The following is a 25,747-nucleotide window of genomic DNA, read 5'->3' as shown; positions in this document are numbered from 1 at the left end:
TCACTCAAATAGAAGGCACTTGATCAGTAAGATAACTTCAGGGAGCCTCCGGGGGTCACCCAGAAATTGGCATTTCATTCCTTTCAACACTGTTTTTTTCCCATGCATTTACTTATCACTGGCCACTCAAAACTTTTCTGGAAATATCAACTTGATTGTTAGGAAATGTAACTTATGAATGGGGTAGCAGGTCTATGAAACAGAATAAAACAAATAATCAGCTGGTTATTTTAAATTATTTCATGGTAATTACCGTACATGGTGAAGCAATAATCCGGATTTCATTGCATGAAATTGCATTCATTACATTCTCCAGGATCTTGATTATTTTTAATCCAAGTTTTGGAGGGAAAATCCAGTTGGCAAATTTGACGAGAGTGCAATGTATACATTTCTTAATTCACTAAAAACAAAATAATAATTACCTTTAAACTATCTGAGAAATAGAGCGTTTCTTTTAGGTCCAGTGTTGCCACAGCTACAAATTTTCCATCGGCGGAGCATCGTACACACGTAACTTGGTCAGCAACCTAGAAAAACAAAATAGGATATTAAATGGAATGAAACACTTCTTTTAGGCAGAATTTTGATTGTGGCCATAGCTAAGGCTGTGGGTCCACCCAGGTCACTCCTAGCACACCAAGCACTGGGTTCACTTTCAGTCCCAACCAGAACAGGTTACTATTCAAATGGTCATGTCCTGTACTCCGGGGGCAGGGGGACAGTGGAGAGAATACCTCAGTCCACCTACTGAGAGAAACTGCTCACTATGACACCAAAGAATAGATCAAACAACTCAATGCCCCTTCAAACATTCGTTGGAACAGAAAGGCTAGCTAATTAGTGTCTAGAAAATATTAACTAAGTACTGACTACGCCAACTGCCATATAGTGTAAGAAGCACTTGCTAGTACAACAGGGTAAATTTCTACTTTGCCCCCGGGCAGAGTAGAAAAGCTACCAGAACCCCATTCAGGTACAATCCAGGTACCATGGGTGACCTGAGCTGCCACCTGGTGGCAGTCAGGTGCATCACAGTTTTAGAGGTTACCCAACAGCAACAATTGTTAGGTCTTGTTTACTTGGAAATAATATTTTCATTCCAACAGTTACTTGTTTTATTGTGTTTATGCTTTCTGGTGGAGTTTACCCTGATTTTGGGCCGATCTCTGATCCCCAGTCTTCCCTTCTTCACATAAAGCAAACCAGATTCTGGTTCCAGTTTTCAGTAGGCAACAAATGGGTAGTAGACTATGTGTGGGTGAAGGGTTTCTAAGGCTCAATTATCCAGTATATATGGTAAATGAGCTATGAGAGGGGAGACCCTTGTAGAAATAGTATTATAACAAATGTGCTATGCTGGGTTACATTTAATGGGGCATGCACATATGGTATATGATAAATACTCTAATTTCCAAACATTTTTATATTTGTAATCCTAAAATTTATAAGAACTGTTAAATGATTACTCACCTTGAGAGCCCTACTGTCTTGTACAAAACTCAGTCTCTTTCCTCGACCTTCATCTTCATCACGAATCAGTTCAAATTTCCAGAACTTGACCATCTTGTCACTTCCACCTGTTATGAAGCCACGCTGAAGAAAAATAACAAACATACAATGTTTATAATTAACTTTCTAGGGAAGCTAAATAAATTTACAACTCACTTTTGGAATCAAATACTGAATATTAAATATTGAATCTTGCTCTCAAACACGATTACTTCCCTCAGTCAGTATTCCACACCCAGACTCACAATACTTGCTTCTGTATCTATACTCCAAATCCTTTTTAACTAAACCCTTTATATTATTTAATGTTCAGATACCAAACAAGCCATATTTAAAAGAATTAGATTCATTCATTTACATGTTGCTAACTATATTTTCTGGGTAAATACCTCAGTACCTTCCCACTTAGAACAAGGAGTTTTCAAATTTCTGTCATTTCTGTTCAAAATGGTGGGGAGCGCATGGTGTTCATAACTTAGTCATTTATTCGAGGCAAATCACACAATATAACACACAAAAGCAAAACAAAAACTCAAGGCCCTTCCAGATGCTTTCTCTACCAAGTAAAGGGTCTGGAAAGGTCACCTTACTCTTTGCCTGGTGTAGCTTCAAGACCAATCTTTCTCAAAGCTAAGAAACCTAGGCAATCATTTGGGCAGAGCAATACAGCATATTGCCTATGTTTGGAGCCCATGCTTATGGTTGTTTCATAGGGTGTATACCAGATTCATAGTGTCTCTCTGGTCTTTGCACTAAGTGACAATTTCAAGATACTCTTCCCTAGCATCAAGTTGAAGGCTGTCAGCCACAAGCAATCTCTTCTCTGGGGATAGCGAGTGCACATACCGTTAAGTAAATACAAGGAAAGGTGCTACTTTGCTGATGTTTGATTCATTTACCCTTGTATTTGGGCCACTGTTTACTTACACTCTGCCATGCTTCAGGTCTCATGTGTTGTTATTTTCATATGCAGATATGGAACCAGTCGCTTTAAAATTTTCCACATATTAATTACGATGTATATCTCTTGCCTACACTCTAGAGAATAATGATTTACAAATTTTAATTGGTCCCAATAATTTAAGTTTAGTAAAGTGGATTCTAGCAGTAAGAATCTTTGCACATTCTCCAGGTCAGCAATTTCTGCAGTTTTGAATGGGGCTGTTATTGTGCAACAGTATTCCACTCTAGAGAGCACTAGTGTCTCGAAAAGTATCATCACTGGTATGCTATTCCTTGTTTGAAAGGTTCTTTTTATCCAACCTGTCATTTCTAGGGAAAGCCCCTTGTGGCTTCCTGAAGATATTATCACTGACAATGTACCATCTACTGGGTCACTTCAGCAGCGGAGTTCTATCTAGCTTACCGGGGACCAAGAGCCTGAACCCGGCCCCCACTCGCAGAGGCATAAAAAGCAGTGGCATTTATTTATTTATGCCACCAATGAGACAAAAACCTCAGCTAGCTAAGAAGAGACCATAGCCTGTGTGAACTGCCAGAACTCCCCAACACTGTAAACAAACAATCAAAAAGTTTCAAAACAGGTGCCAGCTCATTCATCCCACCTCCGTCACTCATTTGGGAATAGGGGGATGGTAGATCACAGTCAGCCGGTGATACAACCTCGGCTATGTAACCTAAATGTCAGGTCCTCAGACATCACAATTTCCAGATCTCTTACATGTTGGTTTCCTGTCTATGAGTAAATCTGATCGTGTCCTGTACCCTAAGCATGTCAAACTGAGGGTCCCCCGAAGACTATGGGCCACATTTGTGTTGTCATGTAGGCCACACACGACAACTAATTGAAGTCATTTAATGAAATTTATTGCAGAATATTGTTATTACTTAAACTTAGAAACATACAATGTGCATACAAATGGTTTAGCGGCTATTGTAGCATACAAATGCTACAATATGGCTTCCGGAACTGAAAAACAAGAGTTACGAGGAGGGACTAGAGGTGTTAAACATGCCGAAGATAGAAGAAAGAGAGGTGATATGATCACCACTTACAAAATACTAACAAGAATTGACCAACTTGACAAAGAGGAATTCCTGAAATCGGCAATTTCACGAACAAGAGGACACAGATTCAAGCTAAGGAAACAAAGGTGCCGAAAAACTATTAGAAAGTATTCTTTTGCAAACAGTGGTCAGTGATAAACAGTTGGAACAAGATAAGTGAGAAGGTGGTCGAGGCAGAAACCGTCAGTAGTTTCAAAGCGTTATACAACAAAGAGTACCGGGAAGACAGGACACCACAAGTGTAGCTCTCATCCCGTAACTACACTTAGGTAATTAACTAAGTACCTGGAACTTATCACCGTTAATTAAACATCATGTCATTTTTCATTATTATATCTATTTTACCTACCTACTTATAAACAAGTTTTCTCAGGAAAATTATATAAAGAATAAATCTCACCCCATCATGTGTAAGTGCAATTGACCATACACCTGTGTCTGTGGCCATCTCGTCAGGTTCATGAGCCATGATATTCTCTAGTAATATGGATGATCCAAAGTCAACCAGCTGAAGACAGCCAGATCGTGTGCCAATCAGGGCATGGCGGTCACCGGGCACAACAACAACACACACAGCATAGTCACAAGGAACTGTAGTTATAGCTTGTCTGTCACCTCTGATGAAAAAAATAAACAATAATTAATAAATGTACTGCAAGTTGAAATCTTCCAAAAATACTTTTTTAATTTCTATATAAGTTACACCCTTCACTTCACATTTAACTATAATGAAAAAGATTAAACATTTTGATTTTGTTGCATATAGTGCAGTACAGTATCATAAAAAACCAGTGTTGAATGTAATGGAACGCCATTTTCTGGGTGAGCCCCGGAGGCTCCCTGGAGCCATCGGACTGATATTAGATATAATAGTCTGGGGCTTCAGTCACATGGAGTTCTGCCTACCGGGAACCACGAGCCAGAACCTCGTTCCCTCAGTAAGGCGCAGGGAGCAATGGCCTCTGAAAATTCCACTCTTTGAAAATATATTCATGTCTGCCATAGACGGGGGTTAGGTACCCAGAACTGGTAGGTGCCCCAAAACAGACTCCAACTGATAGAAAATTGCAACCCCAGACCGAACAGACCCAAAGAACTCCCCATGAAAATCAAGGCAACGGGGCCCTATCAGGGGTGGAAGAAGGATGGGGGAAGGGGTCAGTCTCATGTCAGTTTGATGACTATTTGCTTGTTGCCTTGTTTTTCTTGAGGGGCGGGGGAGTTCTTGGGCTCTGTTCGGTCTTGGGTTGCAATTTTCTACCAGTTGGGATCTGTTTTGGGGCACCTAACTTTCTGGATGCCTAACCCCCATTGATAGCAGACAAGTTTTCACATGCCATTGCTCCCTGCGCCTCTCTGAGGGAGCCAGGCTCTGGCTCATCGTTCTAGCTCTCGTTAACTCATCTGCAACTTAATATACTGTACACTGATCAACAGGGCTGAGATTCCTAAGTCAGACTACATACAGCAGCATCCAACAGTCTGGTTAATCAAACCTGGCCAGAGTTAAGACAGGATGAAATATTGTCCTTGGAACCAACTCAAGTTCATTTTAAATTATACTTTCAAGTGCACTACTGTATAAAAAACATATTCAGCCATTAAAAGATTTTATTAACCCTTAACTTGCTCGGGGTTTAATATCCTGTCATCCCCAAAACATATTCAGCCATTAAAAGATTTTATTAACCCTTAACTTGCTCGGGGTTTAATATCCTGTCATCCCCACAGGCACATGTCATTTTGAAAAAAAATTATTTTTTCTTCCTAACCTGTTAATTTGTGTTCACTGATCACGGGAAAAATAATAAAAAAATCGTAAGTGGCATATATTGCCCGCTATAGGGCGGGCAAGTCTGGCAAATTATAGGCGCTGACTCAGCGTGTGTCCCAGGTGGTCTGTTGCTCGCAAGCTGTCAGGCCAGAGTTGCCACAAAGAGATAATTACCGAATTATTTCAATGTCTCTGATTGATTTTTCATACTTTTTTTGCTGTAATATTATTGAATAGTGTGTAGTTTGATATATTTATATAATAAAATGAGTGAATCATTGCTGTACTCAAAAATATGGTGTGCATATTGTTGATTCAATTATGTTCATCAATCAGTGAACAAATACTTTGTCGGTTATTACATTATAAGCACAGGTTATATATAAGTATCTGCATGTTTTGTTCACTATAACAAACCACTAAGTAGCTATTATGAGTCAAAAAGTAACGAGGAGTGACCGCCGTGTACCAGCCAGCCACTCCCGCCCTCCCTCCAGTCATCTGACTCACCCACATTCTCCTCCCACAATAATGTTTTTGCAATAATTCACAATATACAGGCGTTATATATAAGTATCTACATGTTTTGTTCACCATAACTGTACATCTAAGCTTGTATGGTGAGTAAAGGCACAAAGATGTGGACACTCACACAGTCAGCTGATCGTCGGCCGCCCTCAAGGCCAGACGCACTAATATTTCTCCTCCAACAATACTGTGTGGTGTTATTACGCTATATACACACATTATATATAAATATCTACCTGTTTTATTCACCATACTTGTACAAATAAACTGGTATGATGCCCAAAGACCATCGTGGTAACCAGTAAACAACACCGTCGTCTGCACGGTGGCGTCAGTTTGCACGACGCCACCGCCCTCACCAAAATGGCGGCTCCAAACCTTCTCTTGCTGTTTATACCCTCTATACACACGTTATATATAAGTATCTACATTTGTGTTCACCATAGCGAACCACTAAGCTGGTATGCTGAGTGCAGTCAATAAAAGGTGGCCACACACAGTCAAAAGACATCGCCACCACCCTCCCTCCCACAGCATTACTCCTCCCTCCATGGCGCACAGCACTAAATATCACCACAATCCTGCTATTATCAGAACCCTGGTCAGTTTTATCACAGTCAGGGGTCTTCTCTAATAATATCATCGCTACATAATAGCATGAACAAGTATAATTTGGCATTTTTAGGCGATGCTGTGGTCACAAGCTGAACAGCAGTGCTGTTAGCTCATGCTGCGTGTGTCAGGCTTGGTTGCTCACTCAATACTGAGGCCAATAACACCCGGGAGTTTGGCCCACGATTTTTTTTTAAAATGGCGTCTGTTTACAAGAGCCCTGATGAAGGTGTGGTAAACCCCGTGTATCCGCAGGCTGTTTAAATCTTGCGTAGTACTCCAACACATCATATGACGTGATGTGCAGTTGACTGGGACAACGTCCAGCACGTCATATGACGTGATGCGCACTTTAAGGGTTAATGAGCAAAACTTACGAACATTACAGAGCAATGACTCACCTATGCCAGACTTTGAGAGAGTCAGCACTAGCAGTGATGACTTGGTCACTAAGAGAGTTGAATGCTATTGCCCTCACTTCTGTTCTATGGCCTGGATTATATAATTCACTGATCTGTTAATAACAAAAATGTTAAAGTAAAAAATAAAGGGAATCAAAATATGATTATTAACTTTCTTATTAGCAGTAAAAAATATTGCATTTCAATTACATTGAATGTAATGAAATGCCAATTTCTGAAGGAGTCCCTTGATGGTTTCCTGAAGCTACTATACTGATATAGTGCCAGATTACAAGGTGCCCTCGGTCACAGATTTCTTATTGGCCTACCAGAGACAAAGATCCAGAACCTGGTTCCTTCAGTGAGGCACAGGGAGCAGTGGCACTATGAAAATTTTATGTAAATTTATTAAAGTCTGCCACCATTAAGGGGAGACACCCAGAAAGTCAGGGGAAACAAAACAGACCACTGCTTGCATAGGAACAAGACTGCAGCATGAAAACAGCCAAAAGAAATCCTCCAACAATATAAATAAACGATTGAAAATGCATGAAAAATAGTGTGAGCTAATTTCTCCCATCTCTCCCCCCCCCCCCCCTTGTTTGGGAGATGGGGAAGGCAGACAAGGTCAGCCAGCTACTCCACCAACAGTTCTTATAATGACTGAATTCACCCGACACCTTGTGGGAGAGAGGATGTCGGGAATCCACCAGGACTCTCACAGAAATTGGCATTGAAATTTCTGAAAAACCTGAATTGAAAGCCAGGTTTTTACGGAAGGAAGTGGGACCAGCCAATGCCGCCACAGGCCTCCAGAAACGACCCAAAAGAGCCCACAAATTGTGAGACCAAACATTGGCAAACTAAGTAAGCCTCCCCTCAACTGCCTCATCAAAGGGGTAACCCACGAAAGATCTGGGATAAACCCCGCATACCAGCCTTCAGAACCAAGCACGGCGCCAACCAGACGAAGAAGAAGTGGCCACAAGAAGTGCATGCTGACCCAGCATCTGGCTCCAAAGGCATGACCTACCCCATCCAGCCGCATGCAATGCCCTGGCTCAAACCACCATGGGAGGCAAAGACAACCCCCCCACAAACACACAAGTCAGACATAGGCCAACAACCAGTGGCCACAGAAGACAGACACTGAGAAACAATGTCCTCGGGAAACAGGAGCGAGGAAAAGGAAGAAGGGAAGATGAGAGCAAGGGCCAATGCTGAGTTCAAGGACTGGGCTAGCATGGCCTGTTGACACAAGACAGGAGGTAAAAAATACAGCCACTGCCTCCCGGAAGATCGAAGCATACAGTGTGAGCAGGGTTGTCGACATAGAAGTAGACAAGACCAGGACCCCTGCACGACGAACCCTACCGAGTGCCTAAACTTTCCCCGTGAGCCAATCACAATGAAGTTTCAGGAGACTCAAGAAGTGCATGACAGAACCCAAGTGCAAGTGGGCATGAAGGTTATCCACAACCAACATAAGTCAACAACAGGGAAAACTGAGCATGCAGCTGCAAGAGACCAACATCACAGCAGAGAGCAGGAGCAGAGTCATGCATTGAGAGGCTCTAAAGAACCCCCTGAAACACCTGCAACATAGGAGACACCTTCCATTCAAGCATGTGTGTTAGTGCTAAGGCTTGATGGTACCAGAGTTAAGCTCAGGGAGCTACTGAGGGATCCTTTCTAGAAAAGAAGAAAACATATAGAATGATGTAGGAACAAATTTCTCTGTTATTATACCAAGTTATACAATGTTCAAATGCTTCAAAAAAAGACTTCACATAAAGGTATGCAATATTCAATCAAATAACAATGCTTGCAAACAACACCATATACAGCTGGAAATTTGTTATCTTACAGCATTTGAAGTTCCTTTTTTCTTATCTTGAAATTGGCCTTTATCTTCTTTAGCATCAAGACTGGATCCATACACTGCCAGGCTGTTATCAACATGAAGTCCAACTACTTTCACAGTGCCCAGGTTTTCGGATACTATATCCAACCCTAACAACTTATTAGCTGCTCGTAATGTTGGCAGTTTTCTTAGTTCATCAGCAAGTTGTGGTGTTTCACCTACTTCAACATCATTGCCCGATTCTCTGTTCAGAGAAATGAAAGAATGAATTGAACAGGGAGAAGGAGACATGGATGAAAAATGACTCTTGCTAAAGATTTAACCTCGAGAACAATTTGGCCAGGTTCAATTTAAAAACTTGGGATGTATGATCGATAAGAGGAATTTGTGCAACAAAACTTGCGAGTAGGGTAAATCAGAGAAAGAAAGTGGCTACTGCTATGAAAGCTCCAGTTAGAATAAAACAAAACAGGAATATTTTAAGTAGAGGGCACCATAAAGATATAGTAGTGTCAACTAACCTAACTGACAATCTGAGCAGTATGTGATTTTAGGAGAGAGAAAGGCATGAAGACGAGGAGTCACAATAACGTGGCCTGAAATATGTTGACCAAACCACACACTAGAAAGTGAAGGGACGACGACGTTTCCATCCTGGACCATTCTCACAATCGACGTGAGAATGGTCCAAGACAGACCAAAACGTCGTCGTCCCTTCATTCTCACAATCGACGTGAGAATGGTCCAAGACAGACCAAAACGTCGTCGTCCCTTCACATGCTAGTGTGTGGTTTGGTCAACAAAGGCATGAATGTTATGAAGAGAAGCAGAGTGCAAAATTCAATAGAACACAAGACCGAGAAGAGCATACCAAGGTAGTCTGACAATACCAAACTAGTGAAGGAAGATTGGTGAAGTGTCTCCAAATGAATAAGGTATGAGGAGAGGAAGGCTGGGAAGGGGGGATAGAAAGGAAGATATGGTAAAGTGACATGATGAGTAAGAATGTAAAGAAGTGGAAATTTCTTGCAAACAGTTCACAGGGTATGTGAATAGACAAGGTTAGGTGGAAATAGGTTAGGCCTGCTGCAGTTTCCATTACTACTATCCCCTACACCTGACTTTCCTCCTCAGCTCTCTCTTGCCTATTTATTGCCTGTCCCTACCTCCTCATCACAATCTACTTGAGAATGGTCCAGGACGGACCGAAACGTCGTCGTCCCTTCAATTTCTAGTGTGTGGTCTGGTCAACTTAGGTGGAAATGGTTTATAGCGAGAAACAAAATATATTTTCAGGGGAAATCCCTTGTAGCTACTTGAAGCTGCTGCCACTGACAGTGTAGCATCTACCAGGTCCCATCAGTTACAGAGTTCTGTTGGCCTACTGGGGACCATAAGCGAGAACCTGGCTCCCCACTTCCCCCTCACAAACGTGCAGGGAGCAGTGATAATTATTTATTTATGCCACTACTAGGGAAAGCACTAGAAAGTCAGCAAAATAAAATGTATAACTGCTGGCCTTAATAGAGACCTCAGACTCAAGAACCGCCAAAAGAATTCACCTGACAATGTAAATAAATTCACAAAAATTCTGAAAACTAGTGCCAGCTCATTCGCCTCACCCTCACCACTCGTTCAGGGAAAGGGGTAAATAGCTTCCAGTCAGCTGGCCACACCCTCCTCAGTTCTACGCTGATGTTAATGTGTACCGGGTCACCATTTAGGTTCAGGTTTTCTGCTTCAGCTAAGTGGTGTTTGTTGCCATCCTTGGCATCTCTTACACTTTCTAGTGTAGTGTGAGCCTGGACATAAGTGCGCTTGGAGCTGGATATGCACTGGATTCTCTTTCCTATGGGCTCCCAAGTGGTGCCCTAGCGCTTCAGGGTTATCATCCCTGGGATGTTCGGGGGGTTGCTTCCTCAGAGGACTTCCTCGCTTGTGTGGCTTTCATCCACGTTGAGTCAGGCTCCTTGGGTTTCCTGACATTGACACAGGTTGGGAGCAACACTTGATGGCATGGGTTGCACTGGGTATTTGCATGCTACACGTTAGTATGTCGAGGTTGGCCTTCACAGCCATCAGAGCCAGACCGTGTTGGCTTACTACACCATTTCTATGCATTAGACATATCTATACAGAATAAGAGACAGCCTTCAATTAAAGATCCAAAGTATGGATCCAGTACCTGGGTGTTCCATGTGATCAACTCCTTTGGGCCCCTGGAAATTACCTGCAGGTTTGGTGGTCCCCATATATATTTCCCCGAACCTGCTCTCGCCTCGTCTGAGTTTCTGAGGTGTATGTAGTCCGTGCCACATGGCGATGTCCATTACTTCTACCTGTTTGGTGAGTGATGCCTTCAACCCAGTCACATGAAGTTTGTTATCATGTGGATCTTCTTTCGGCCCCTCCTGATGAGACTAGAGCTTTTCAGGCAGCAACCACTTTACATGTTAGGTTTGCTAAGTAACAGCGGTCTAATTTATGTGCCTGGATGGTGTTTAGGGACCCCAGAATTGGAGGTGTTAGACCTTTGTTCTGTCCACACCACCTCTTTCCCCAGGCTTGATTTGTCCCTCTTTTGATCCTCACCCTGTTCTTCCAACCCCAAAGCTTCTGAGGGTTTCGGGATTGGGAGAAGGTTTAGTTCAGGATGTGGCTTGGTCAGCTTCTTGGATTGACCCCTTCCAAATCATGCACAGAGGCAGTTCATCTACCGACCCCACCGAGGCTTCTGGGTCTTCTCGGCCAGTACCTTCTGCTTTTGAAGCATTTCTCCTAGACTCTGCTTATTTATCACAGGCAGTGGGCAAGGATGCTTATCTCCCCAGGGGCTCTTCACGGCTGCTTCCAAGGCTTGGGGTGAGTCAGGCATGAACCCTTGGATCATGCCTGACTCATGATGATCCACTGACTTGGATCATCCCTTTCGACCCTAAGTGGTCTCTGGTGGTCTCTAAGTGGTCTCTGGAGACCCTCCAATGAGGGTCTCCTTTTGCAGGAAAAGGGTTTTCATATCCCCACTCCCTGTACAAATAAGATTTGGGTGCAGCTCTCCCCCTAGTGTTTGGTTCTGTGAGCCTTTGAGCCTGTTGAGATTGTCCTTTTGGAGGGTTCCCTTCAGCAGCAGTGTGGAAGGCCTTGTTAATGAACCCCTGCGAGACCCAGAGTAAGATAGAGCCTGCCTCTTTTGAGTTTGGGTTCCTACTCCCAGTACTGGATGCATTATGAGGTTTTGGAATCTTCTTGGCTTGAGAACAATCCTTTCTTTTCACTTGGAGCTTGGTATGGCTTTTGTCACACCCACACACTGCACCGACGTGAGGTATTGTCCATGTTTATGGTGTTTACCCTTTGCACCCCCTCAATGATTGCCTGTTTGCTCCCGCACTTCCTTGGGTTGTGAGTCTCGTGCAGCTCCATGCCCAGGTTCCCGTTATGGGCGGCACTGATGGTGGATGAACTTCACTCCCATCAGTACTTGGGTTAAGTCATGCACTCGTTTGGTCTCCTCAAGCTACATAGTGATTGGCTCACACAGGATGCTGATGTGCTCGGAGGAGCTTCTCTTGCAGGTTTTTTGGCCTCTGCTAGTGTAACATTGGCTTCATTTCACAAGCTGTACACCCCAGTGATTAGTCCAAGGCTCCAGTCCAGTGGCCTGGCCTCTCAGGGGCAAATTCCTGAACACACTAGAGAAGATACCTCTGGCTGTGCAGTAGCAGCACTAGCAGGCACCCAGGAAAGAAAACCCCTGAGTGCATGCAGCCCAAAATGCAATCAAAGCCATGCCCACATAATAAGCAGGATACAAAACACACATGTGAAGCAAACACAAAAATGAGGAACTCGACAACAAGCACACAGCCCCTGATAGATGAACAAAGTCCTACGAATGGCCAGCACAAAACTTGAAGCAGCAGGGCTTGCCCATAACTGGCAGATTGGAGCCCTACATGTGAAACTTTCCACTTTAACATCAGTAACAGGTAAGGGGAGCCAGTTGGTTGTTAAGGGGAGCCAGCTGCGAGGGCTAGGCCACCTAGTGGTGGTGGTAGTGATGAGTAGTAGCGAGTTTCGCGCTAGTTTGAGTGAATTCCTTTTTCTGTGCGAGTTGTTTGCAGAGCTGTTTGGTGGTTAATAAGCTTCATTGTCTGAAAAAGCTTCACCGACATTCTGGGTGCTTTTCCCAGTAAGGTGGTAAATTCTCTCAATCCCTGCACCTCTGTGAGGGGGCTAGGTTCTGGCTCTGGTCCCCAGTAAGCCAAACAAACCTTCCATGACTGATGTGACTTTTAGTACACAGCAAGATACTTTCAGGAAGCCATCAGAGGTTTCCCCCAGATAAGTTGGAAATGAGGCGACAAAAGTGGGAATCAGGAGACAAATGTGGGAAATCAGGCGACAAAAGTGGGAAATGAGGTAATGATAGTAGAAAATAAAGTAATAAATGTGGGGAATGAGATACAGTACAGTAATGATAATGGAGGGAAGGGTGGATGTAACCTTTGACCTTCATGGGGTTAGAAGGCCCCATGCCAAATTGCTTTCAAGTTAAATTTCTTAACAGTTTCTTCAGCAACAATAGCAGACATGTGGTTATCTTGAGATGATTTCGGGGCTTTTTAGTGTCCCCGCAGCCCAGTCCTCGACCAGGCCTCCACCCCCAGGAAGTAGCCCGTGACAGCTGACTAACACCCAGGTACCTATTTTTACTGCTAGGTAACAGAGGCATAGGGTGAAAGAAACTGCCCATTGTTTCTCACCGGCGCCTGGGATCGAACCCAGGACCACAGGATCACAAGTCCAGTGTGCTGTCCACTCGGCCGACCGGCTCCCTGTAATACATCTATAACAAAAATGAAAACAGGCTCCAATATTTCAGTACTGTATCAAGTATTTAACATTGTGTTAAAAATGTTTCTCAAGTCTTGGCAACCATAATTCAAAAGTCAGCAACATAATCAGCTTCAACCATGTCTACAAATAATTTAAATAATTTAATTAAATAATAATTAAACATACAAAAACAATGTCAGATGAAAGTGCAGAAAATTACACGTAACATACAAATACACATACTCTAACTGAACAAAAAATATGTAATAAAATATTCACATCATTAGGCAAACTATAAACTACGCTTATTCCCACTTTATCACAATTAAACTTATTTGCTGCATTTTTAGAACCATTTCAATAAATGCTCATATCAAAATTTGGGGAACAATATCACATTTTAGAGCAACACAAATATGTCATAACACCGATTAGCCGCATGAGTAATTCATGATGTCATGGTGTGGAACAAATGGTGAACAAATTGAAACATACCGTGCACGTTTACGTGCTTTTTTAAGTCTCTTTGAAACTTTTGCTTGTACCTCTTCATCCGTCAGAATGATGAAGAGGTCCATGACTGGAGACTTTCCATGACAAACAACCACACGACCATCGGTGTGCAAGCCACACACTCGGTCACCACGAGAGCGAAGTACACTTCCTAATCTTACAATTTCCAAAACACTCTGAAAAAGAATATAGTATACCAATAAGCATTATATTTTATATAAGTAAATATATATACATTATATATAGGTACTCTAATTTATATACAAATATAATCAATGTTTAAATTTCACAGTAGTAAACTTCTTTTCAAGTCATTACTAACCGCGTCATCTTCTATTTTGTCTTGGTGGTCCACGCCCGAGGAAGAATGTGTTCCTTCCGTGTCAATATGAAATATCTTATTTGGAGGCTCATCTGACACTTCATCTTTGTCCTTTACAGTTTTAGAATCTGAAGAAAATGTAATATTAGAAGAATTATGGCTTAAATTCTTTTTTATACAATAAAAATACCATATAAAATGAATTTGTTATACCAACAAATTTGCACCATTAATTTTGTCATTACAGTAATTACATCCTATTAAATTAATAATGCAGTAAATGAAATTGATGAAAAAATAACAAACATAATTAATCGTTAGCTTTAAATATACTGTATAAAAATATCCTAATACAGTGCTGTAATTTTATTACAATGGTAACCAATCTACAGCATAAAAGACAACAGAATTTGTTGATTATAAGGTGGTTGATTTACAGAACAAATTACTGGGTAACATAATAAAGGTTAGATCATTGGATTATTTCAAACATTGGTTAGACATGAGCATGAATGAGATTGGTGAAAATAAATAGGAGCTGCCCTATATGGGTCAATAGACCTTCTGGGGTTCCCTTTATTCTTATTTCCATATTCTTCATTTTTCCAACAACTTCCACTCGTAACAGTCGCCTTACATGAATATGCCCAACAGTACAAGTCATTGCCCGAACACAAGCCTATGAAAGATAGGCTAACTCTTGTGCTGTGTGGTAATCTGAGTGGCGATTTGAAAATTAAACCCTTGCTTGTGTATCATTCCAAAAACTCTCAAATGCACTCTCAAAACTTGGCTCACACTACACCACAGTGTACAGGAAATGTACACTTAGCTGAATAAACAAACACCAGAGCCAGCACAGCAGAGAGGGGACCTGGTACCCATTACATCAGCAATACACCAAGGCCAAGATGCCGGCTGACAGCTAGGTACCTTGCCGCCCCCCCACCCAAATAAGTGGGAAAAGATGGGGCGAATAAGCTGACGATGGTTTTAAGCCAGCAGTTATTTGTTTTGACTTTACTTTCTGGGCATCTTTCCTGGTGAGGTGGCAAAAATAAATGACACCAAGCCCTGCGCCTCTGAGGTTGGGGCCAGGTTCTGGCACTTGTCATCGGTAGGTCTAAAGATCTCCACGGATGATGTGACCTGGTAGACTGTACCATGTCAGCATAGTAGCTTCAAGGAGCCACAAGGGGCTTCTCTAGCAAGAAATGCAAAGAACCAAGAGAAAAGCAGAAAAACATGAGAATAAGGATGCTGAACAAAATAGGTTCATTCATGTTAAAAGAATTCAGTTTCAAGTACAGTAGAGTATCTACCTGCATCAGTAAAGCGCAGTGCCCACACTCTTAGTTCTGCATCACTGCTTCCTGATACCAACCGTGTATCATTTCTCAGCAACACAAAGTCCCACACCTTTAATTGAAAAATCAAAATTTTAAAATAACAGCAGTATTATTTATGATTTCAAAATGGATTCAAAATGTCATTTGTTTATATTTAAAAACTTAGCACAGAAGAAATTGCAAAATGAAAAGCATTTAGTCCTAATATCTCCTAATAAGCAGAACATAAAATTTCGGGGTTGGGAATACAGAATTATGCAGGAGCCTGGAAGAACTCATTTTTACTGAACATTATCATACCAATAACACTTTGTGACTCGAGGTTATGGAGTCTTCCTGGCTATCAGACATTCCTCTCTTTTTACCCTTGAGGTTTGGCACACCTTTTGCATTTCTGCTTGCTCGAGTGGCATTAAGTTTTGAACGTTTTGCAGGTGTTTTTCGGCAGTTCCTCTTTAGAGGAACACTCTACCACTCTATCGTACCACTTTAGAGCCACTCAGTGACTGCCTGTTTGCTCCCACTCATTCCTGGGAGGAAGGAATGACGCATCGTCATGCTCGATACCATTTGCTTTCTGCAGGCCTTGTGGCAGATAGATGACTTGCAGGTTCACTCGCACTTGGCCAAGGTCATGAGCTTTCTTGGCCTTTTGGATTTTTTTTTTTTTTTAGGCTCTGTGAGGATGTTGATTCACTCAGTTTAGGGTTGGATATGGGTGCCTTCAGCTGCTTTGCCAAAGCTGCTTGGCAGTTGCTGTGTCCTACTCTGCCCATGTCACATGTTGGCAGGTTGTGTTGGCCCAGTCCTTAGATTCAGCTAGGTACTGTACTTGGTCCTTTTGTTTGCCTCCACCTACAGTATTTGCTTCTACCTTTTTCAGAGGAGTGTCACATTAGTTCTTGCCTTCTGCAGCCCCATCATGCTGACCCATTTCTTAGTTATTATGTACTCAGGTTCCCTTCCTCATTTACGTAGGGCTGGGGTATTGCCTGCTGCCGATCAGATTTGAACTTTGGTGCAGTCAACTTCTGGGTTGTATGCACCTCTTGTTATGGGTTCTTCTTCCACTTGCCAGCACTGCTCTTGTGCTTCATGAGCAGTGTTCATACAGTGTTTCTTCATGAAACACTGGTGTTCATGTTCAAACAGGACCTTTCACGGGTTACCTCTTTGATGGGATGATGGCTCACCAGTTTACAGACTCCTTGTCCACCAAAATGTGGGATTTTCAGGTTGTTTCTCAAGGCCTTGGGTGGTGCTGGTTATTATAATACATGGTTATAATATTATTTGCTATTCTCCATCGTAGACTGGGCAGGTTGAATTCTCCTAGGAAAATAATACCAGGTATTGGCTTTGCCAGATTATCGAGGCTATTCTCTATTTTGTTTATCTGTTCTGTGAATTCCTCAGCTGTTGCATCTGGTGGTTTATATATTAGAATAATAATTAGTTTATTTTCATAGTTCTTACTCCCAGTACTTCTACCACCTTATTTGGAGAGTTAAGGCACTCAGAGCATACAAGGTCCTCTCTAAAATACAAACCTATTCCTCCATGTGACCTGTTTACCCTATCACATCTATATAGATTATATTCTGGCATCCAGATCTCACTGTCCATGAATTTCCCTATATAGGTTCCTGTGAAAGCTCCAAATACTGCATTTGACTTGGCGATGAGGCCATTTTTGAGCCTAAAACGGCACTTTTTTGCTCGTTTTAGTCCTTGTATATTGGCAAGGATAAATGAAGTTAATCTATTTGGTGTAATTTGACTGGGAGATTTTTCTGGCAGGTCCATTATGCATGGGCATTTCGGATTTATTCTGACCAATGTTAGTTGTTGCGTGTCGCAGTTGTAGCACTTTTGTGGGGTATAATTATATTCGTGATTCTGGTATGCAAGTGGTTCATTCAGCCAGTTCCAGCACCATACATTCTCTCTGTTTCACCTTTTGAAACCTCTTTCTTCTGTCTCAAAAAAATTATTTGACTTTCTTCCAAAGCTATTTTCCTGTTTGCCACTCTTCTTGTTACGTTCTCATTGTCCAACCTGTCATTTTCTTCCAATTGTGACAAACTTCAGTATATTCCCTAAAGTAAGGTCTTCTGACATTACTCCCAAATCTTATGTTACTTTTCTTTCAATAGTGATGAATGCATTAAATGCAAGTGAGCCAAAGAAAGAAAGCACTTGTAGACAGGACAGCAAACAAGTTGAATGCAATGAAAGAAAAAGTACTGTAATTATAGCTACATCCATCCACAATTTCAATAGCAAATATGACAATGAAATATAATATAATATGGAATTTTAACTCACCAGGTACCAAGAGCTTTGGAAGTCAAGGAGCTCACTCCCAATTGACAGGATTCTAGTCAAATCTATGGCTAAGACCCACTACATAAAGACTGAGTATTCATACAGTGTGATGAAGCAGTCTACCCAAAGTCTATGTGCTTGCTCCTCTAGTTGTGTCTAAGGAGAGCAAGATCTCGCTCTAGAGCTCCACTTCATAACTACTGTACTTGAGTGTATTTTTCAACATCCCAATACTGTACTCTGTTATGCAGTACTTGCTCCTGAAGCTGTGAATGGTGGCTGCTTACACCATCTCTGGCCCAAGTTAGTCCACTTGTCTACCATTCTGCACATATTTACTTACATTTCTCTGGTTAACTTGTGTTTTCAACTCCTATCTGTTCCCCTCATTCTGTTTTCATTATGAGGAGAAGGCTGTCTCTATCCAGTCTATTCCCTTAGTATTTTTCACATTTTGATCATACTGCATTGCCTTTTATCCTTTTCACTTCTAACAATGTTAGATTTAGTTCTCTCTTAGCCTGTCTTCATAACTCATTTAGCATACCACTGGCACCCATCTTACGGTGTATCTTTGGTTATTCTTAATCTTCTTACTTTACCTGGTATGACACACCTGGAGGTTTCCAGTCCCTTCGTGTACAAAGAGCTCTATCTCTTGCTCAGGATATATTGTGACAATGTTGTTGTTGATATACTGTTATCTCTAGAGGTAAGAAGCCAAATAAATACACAAGTAGTTATGGCACTCCTTGGCACTCAGGATTGCCAAAAAAAACTTTATGAAGTCTTTCAGGGCAGACAATTTTGAGCCATTTACTACTCACTTTGGTTCAAAGATCTCCTAAAGTGGTCTCCAGCATCAGTATAACCCTGTAGGAACATTTCAAATGTTCACTGTGGCTCTGGTACCTAGAACCTGCCTATCTACATTATTTCCCTGCACATGAGAGTGGAATCTTACCACAAGGAAACAACCAAGTAAGTCTGCTCAGACAGGTAATTTTCGTATATAGGACGCTAATATAGCAGATTCACTCACCTCAGCACGATGTCCAGTCAAAGTTCTAAAACAATGATTCACATCTATATCCCAGAATTTGATGAACGAGTCCCTACAAGACGACACAATTACATTACGATTCTGTAGAAAGCGAATTCTGGTTATCTTTCCTTTGTGTCCTTTCAGACGAACCATTCCACGTTCAGAAACCTGAAATTTTTACAAAATATGAAAATTAAAAAATATAACTTGAAATGTTCAATATATACTGAACACACGTTACATGGTCCAATACACCAATACATGGTCAATTTTATCTATTCTCATGATAGATCATACTAAATACAACAGGAAATACTAAGGCAATATAATTTTTGGAAGGTGACTGCATCCTCTAGCAGTTTATTTGAACAACCAGGGAATGTAATACAATACTGTATATTAAACTTACTGCTAGTAAGCCAAAAATGCTAACAACTAAAAAGTAAATTGACAAATTTTCTAAGTATTTCTATCCTATAATTTTTGAGCTCACTTCTTTTTCATTCATTTTAAATCAACCTACAATATGATAATTCAACCCATACTCCCGTTTAGATATTACATACCGTCACAGCAAGAACCCCCTAATGAAGGAGTCCCGAAGACTAGGGAAGGCAACCCTAAAACCCAAGGGTAGTACTTACAGGGTGCTTAAGGAAGGCAGCCCTAAGCACATGCAGCCACAGTACACTGATTGTTACTCCTGGCCACTGCACCACAAAGCACAGAAAACACTACAAAGGCACTAATTCCACCAAGAAATCGAATCCAGAGTTGATGACCGCACCCAAGAGTGCATTAGCCTATAAACCGAGGTGTGAGTAGCTGGCGTGGGGGTTCTGGGGCTTCCCCCTACCCCTCCTGGGGAGGGGAGGGCTGCGCAGACAAATGGCACAGTGGCAATGAACGACGTTTGCTCGTTTGCTTATGTTTTTGGCAGAGATTTGTCTCTCTGTTTGGTCTTCAGTTGCAATTTCTTACCAGGTGGGGTTTGTTTTGTTATGCCTGCCTTTCTGGGTGCCTAACCCTGGTTGATGGCAGACATGGAATGCTCGCAAACACATGAGGGTTTCCGTAGGCCATTGCTACCTGTGCCTCTCTGAGGGGGCCAGGTTCTGGCTCATGGTCCCTGGTAGGCAGAACTCCACTGACTGATGCCCCAGACTAATATAGCACATATCAGTGATAGCTCCAGGAAGCCGGAAGGGCTCCCCACAGAAAAGCTGAAGTAATTACACATGCTGATTTCTCCAATAAATATCTATACTGAGAGGAGTGGGAAATGCCAGCTATAGTACAAGACTCTACTAGACCCTAATGTCAGATAACAGAAAATGTTTTGAGAAAATTTATCATAACTTACCACATCCCATATTACTATTTCACCATCGTCACTACCAGATGCAACTCTCATGCCCTGTGGATCCCATGCTAAGGCTGACACTGCTCCACGGTGACCTGTAGGAACATATTGAATCAAATGAATAAAAGGAATAATCAACCAGAGCTGTACATTTACAAAACATAAGGGTGAGTATGAACAAGCAATGGTAATAAACAAGATTGCGTGGAAGCACCTCATTAATGCCAAATGATTTAACACTAAAAGCTATCAGTGGAAATCTTACACCTAGTTTATTTACCCCTAAAGTTTGACTATGGATTTGAATGATTGTCCACCTTTGCACAAAAAAAAAAAAAATACAGAACAACTTTTGTTCTTAATTAATTTGGATGCAAAATGTATGGAATAGCAGAATTAAACCGAATACTTCTGAAATACTTCATTATAGCCATACAGAGTTGTGAAAACCATATGAACATAACTGGTGTACATATGTAATTGTAATGGAATTTTATACCATGACAATTACCACATTGGCATAGTAAAATTGTCAATGATAACTTCATTTGAATAGTAAGATAACGATGAAACGATATCAGGATTTTTTCACTGGTCATGGTAAACTCCACTACACCTTCATCCATATAGAGCTATTATACCCATATAGCATCATTGGTATAAAACCCAGACAATAATAGTTTAAATCTACATATGATGATAACTGCATTACGCTGTGAATCAACAGATGACAATAACTGCACTTTAAGGGTTAATCAGCTGAGAAGCTGATGATGGAAGTTTAATAGTGTGATGGTATGAATATCCTGTGGTTTTGTATGCATTTACTTATTTAATATTATTTCTTTCTTTCTTCCTTAAGTGTGTCAGCTACAACAAGTGCAGCATGTAATATTTAGCTCATGTAAACATGCATCTTAAACAAAAACTATGACTCATATACTGTATAGATGCATGATGAAGTTTATGATTAGATGTTTGAGAGAATCTTTTATATTCCAAATCTGTTATAGTTTTTAAAAAATAATAATTTGTAAAAGAACAAAATTACCAATAAACATTTATTAATATTGTATTACCAGTAAACTTTAATGGCAGACCAACTCTTAGGTCAAAGACAGCAAGAGACCCATCAGTGTATCCTACAGCCAGGTGAGTGTTATCAAGAGAGCCGGGGGCAGGAGGCCGAGGCTCCACCACTGTCACACTTCCTCGCACTTCTGCATCCAAAGTTAAAACCTGTAGAGCATCATTAAATGGCATGAAAACATTTCTACAAATTATAAATTTTCTATAAATCCAACATGAACAGTCACTTGAAGCATACAGTATCTATAAAAGTTTCACGATTTCATGACACAATTATCATAAGTAAATACAGTACTGTACTGTAAAGATACAACCTGCACCGAAGTCAAAAAGTACATCGCTCACCACTAGTCATATATTTTATTAACATTGCAGTGTGGCAACACAGAAAGCAGTCACAGAATCAAGAGTAGAATTGTAGAGAAGGGTGCAAAAGTCGGGCGATAAAAAACAAGCATTGAATGTAATGAAACGCCATTTTCTGGGTGAGCCCCAGAGGCTCCCTGGAGCTATCTGGCTAATACGCAATATATTAGACTAGAGCATTAGTCAATGGAGTTTAGCCTACAAGGGGACCACGAGCCAGAACCTGGCACCCTCAGAGAGGCAAGGAAGCAATGGCCTCTGGAAAACCCCCCCTGTGGTTGAGGGTATTCATTGTCTGCCATCGACCGGGGTTAGGCACCCAGAAAGAAAGGCATAACAAAAACCACACTTGGTAAAAAAAGTACAACCGAAAACCGAACAGGGAGGCAAAACTCCCAACTCTCAAGGAAACACGATACAAGCAAATGTCACATCACCGCTGCCGCGCGCGAACCCTCAGTCGTTTGGGAGCCGGAATCAGGAGGGGGAGGGGAAAGGGGGCAGGGGGAAAGGAGCAGGGCTTCAGTGGACTGAACCACAGTTGAAATAACCAACAACTCTAAATCCTGGTCCCTAAAACCCAAGCAGGGCATCTCTGGGGCTTCCAACCGGGCAACCAACCTGGCTTGTTGCAATAAAGAATACCTAGCATGCAACAAAGCCGCTACCTGACCACTAACATCCTCAGACAAAGAATGGGTACACTGAATGACAAGCGGAGAACAAATCCCACAAGACTCAAGGTCGTACCTTACCTTGAGGTTACCTTGAGGTGCTTCCGGGGCTTAGCGTCCCCGCGGCCCGGTCGTCGACCAGGCCTCCTGGTTGCCGGACTGATCAACCAGGCTGTTGGACGCGGCTGCTCGCAGCCTGACGTACGAGTCACAGCCTGGTTGATCAGGTATCCTTTGGAGGTGCTTATCCAGTTCTCTCTTGAACACTGTGAGGGGTCGGCCAGTTATGCCCCTTATGTGTAGTGGAAGCGTGTTGAACAGTCTCGGACCTCTAATGTTGATAGAGTTCTCTCTCAGAGTACCAGTTGCACCTCTGTTTTTCAACGGGGGTATTCTGCACATCCTGCCATGTCTTCTGGTCTCATGTGATGTTATTTCTGTGTGCAGGTTTGGGACCAGCCCCTCTAGTATTTTCCACGTGTAAATTATTATGTACCTCTCCCGCCTGCGCTCAAGGGAGTACAGTTTTAGGCTCTTTAGTCGGTCCCAATAGTTTAGATGTTTTACTGAGTGGATTCTAGCAGTAAAGGATCTCTGCACGCTCTCCAGGTCAGTAATTTCTCCAGCTTTGAAAGGTGCTGTCATTGTGCAGCAGTACTCCACTCTAGAGAGCACAAGCGTTTTGAAAAGTATCATCATCGGTATAGCATCTCTAGTGTGAAAAGTTCTTGTTATCCAACCTGTCATTTTTCTTACAGTTGTGACGGCTACTTTATTGTGTTCTTTAAAGGTAAGGTCTTCCGACATGAGTACACCCAGATCCTTTACATTGCCTTTTCGTTCTATGTTATGATTTGCCTGAGTTTTGTACGTGGTTTCCGTTTTTATATTTTCATTTTTTCCATAGCGCATGAGCTGGAACTTATCTTCGTTAAACACCATATTATTTTCTGTAGCCCATAGAAAGACCTGATCTACATCTGACTGGAGGTTCGCCGTGTCCTCTATGTTGCCTACTCTCATGAAGATCCTAGTGTCATCTGCAAAGGACGATACAGTGCTATAGGTTGTGTTCTTGTCTATGTCCGAAATGAGGATGAGAAAAAGTACTGGAGCAAGCACAGTACCCTGGGGGACTGAGCTCTTCACGGTTGATGGGCTGGATTTTATTTTGTTGACTATTACACATTGGGTTCTGTTGGTCAGGAAATTGTAGATCCATCTGCCTATTTTTCCGGTAATTCCTTTTGAACGCATTTTATGTGCAATAACACCATGGTCACATTTATCAAAAGCTTTTGCGAAATCTGTGTAAATTACATCCGCGTTATGTTTGTCTTCCATAGCATCTAATGCCATATCATAGTGGTCCAGCAACTGCGACAGGCAAGAGCGCCCTGTTCTGAAACCATGTTGTCCGGGGTTATGGAGTTGCTGTGATTCCATGTATTTTGTGATTTTACTTCTTAGCACTCTCTCAAAAAATTTTATGATGTGCGATGTTAGTGCTATCGGTCTGTAGTTTTTTGCCTCTGCCTTATTTCCTCCTTTATGAAGTGGTGCTATCTCTGCTGTTTTTAGTATATCAGGAATAACGCCAGTATCTAGGCTTTGTCTCCACAGAATGTGGAGGGCCTGCAATAGTGGTTTTTTACAGTTCTTTATGAATATGGAGTTCCAAGAATCAGGGCCTGGTGCAGAGTGCATAGGCATACTGTTTATGGCTTCTTCAAAATCCAGTGGGGATAGGGTGACGTCTGATATATGATTTGATGTTGGTATCGTATCCATGAAAAATTCATTTGGGTTATCAATCTTTCGTGTGTTTAATGGCTCGCTGAAAACAGAGTCGTACTGCGTCCTCAGTAGCTCGCTCATTTCTTTGTTGTCATCGGTGAAAGTTCCATCTCCCTTTCGCAGGGGCCCGATACTAGATGTGGTTTTTGATCTTGATTTTGCATAGGTGTCACCGACCAAACAGGCAGCACGACGGAGGCAGGGGCAATGAACAACCATTAGCATCACACTAGGTGAGAACGGGCTCGGAAGATGCATCCATAGTCACCACATCAGTTAAAGAACGGGAGTGGTGGGCTGCCGGGGCTCCCCACAAAATAACATATACTGTACTGTACTGAACCAATCCCTATAAGTGTTAACTGCTGATCAATATTCTATAATAATAATAATAATAATACAATAATAATTGTGTTATTTAAGGAAAAATATATACAGGTACATACATAGGTTATAAGAAGATTGTATAAATCATGGGTCATGTCATTTCTACCTTAAATCATGAATGTCAAGGTACTAAGCCAGTGAAAATGTAGCTTCCAGCAGCTGCTAAGTAGCACACTGACATCTATGAATTGCAGTTGGACCATTTTGCACCAATCAGGATTTAAACATGTGTGTAAAACACTATACTCATTTGATGCTCTTTGTCAACAACAAAACTAGCAATGAATGTTTCAGTTAATAATACCTAATGCTGTGAAAATTCAAGAGTATTGCATAGTAAAGTATCTTTAGATACATAATTACATCTTAAATTGTGTATACAAATGAACAGCTTAATCTGCATTTACAGGCAGAATCTTATTACAATATTAGCAACAAAATTCTTCATCACACATAATATACAGAACTATAATATGAAATACTGTACCTTGACAGCTCTTCTAATATCCCAAACAAAAACATGTTCACAAGCAGGCACAGCCACATATTTTGCTGTTTGGCTGAACCTTGTAACAAAGCGAATACATCTGCCAGTGCCAATCAACCCAAACAGTGAGCCAGGTACGTAACGAAGGTACTGAGTTGTAATGCCCATGATGGAATGGTCTTTTCATGTATAATTCTTATAGAGTGCTGTATCTGCAAAAAATAGATAAAATGCCTAACAGTTTAGAGAGAACAGAGATAATATAAATATGTTGCAGAGTAATATATAGGGTGACTATTAGTAAAACAATCAGTCGCCTATTAATTGCCAAGAACACCTGCAGCACATGTAGAAATGGACTGTGATAACGATATATTGTAGTTATTGACATGTTTGTATGTAGATGATCTTACCGTGTACTATGTTGAGAGTAAAATGATATTGCAAAAGAAGGGCTGGGCCACGCAGT

General features: G+C 41.6%; 1 protein-coding gene across 1 annotated transcript in view; it reads right to left on the bottom strand.

Moving 5' to 3' along the window:
• LOC123754351 (WD repeat-containing protein 3) overlaps positions 1 to 25,747 on the bottom strand; it is a 36,220-nt gene that overhangs the window by 8,887 nt on the left and 1,586 nt on the right. The window contains 12 exon segments of the mRNA XM_045736684.2: positions 426 to 530; positions 1,474 to 1,596; positions 3,941 to 4,157; positions 6,856 to 6,968; positions 8,723 to 8,963; positions 14,054 to 14,247; positions 14,394 to 14,521; positions 15,716 to 15,812; positions 19,113 to 19,283; positions 20,479 to 20,573; positions 21,558 to 21,717; positions 25,279 to 25,490. Coding sequence (XP_045592640.1) covers positions 426 to 530; positions 1,474 to 1,596; positions 3,941 to 4,157; positions 6,856 to 6,968; positions 8,723 to 8,963; positions 14,054 to 14,247; positions 14,394 to 14,521; positions 15,716 to 15,812; positions 19,113 to 19,283; positions 20,479 to 20,573; positions 21,558 to 21,717; positions 25,279 to 25,446 — 1,812 coding nt within the window. The 5' untranslated portion in view covers positions 25,447 to 25,490.

The sequence above is a fragment of the Procambarus clarkii genome, chromosome 18, assembly GCF_040958095.1.
Source record: "Procambarus clarkii isolate CNS0578487 chromosome 18, FALCON_Pclarkii_2.0, whole genome shotgun sequence".
NCBI classification, from domain to species: Eukaryota; Metazoa; Arthropoda; class Malacostraca; order Decapoda; family Cambaridae; genus Procambarus; species Procambarus clarkii.
This window is presented reverse-complemented; position numbering and strand designations above follow the sequence as displayed.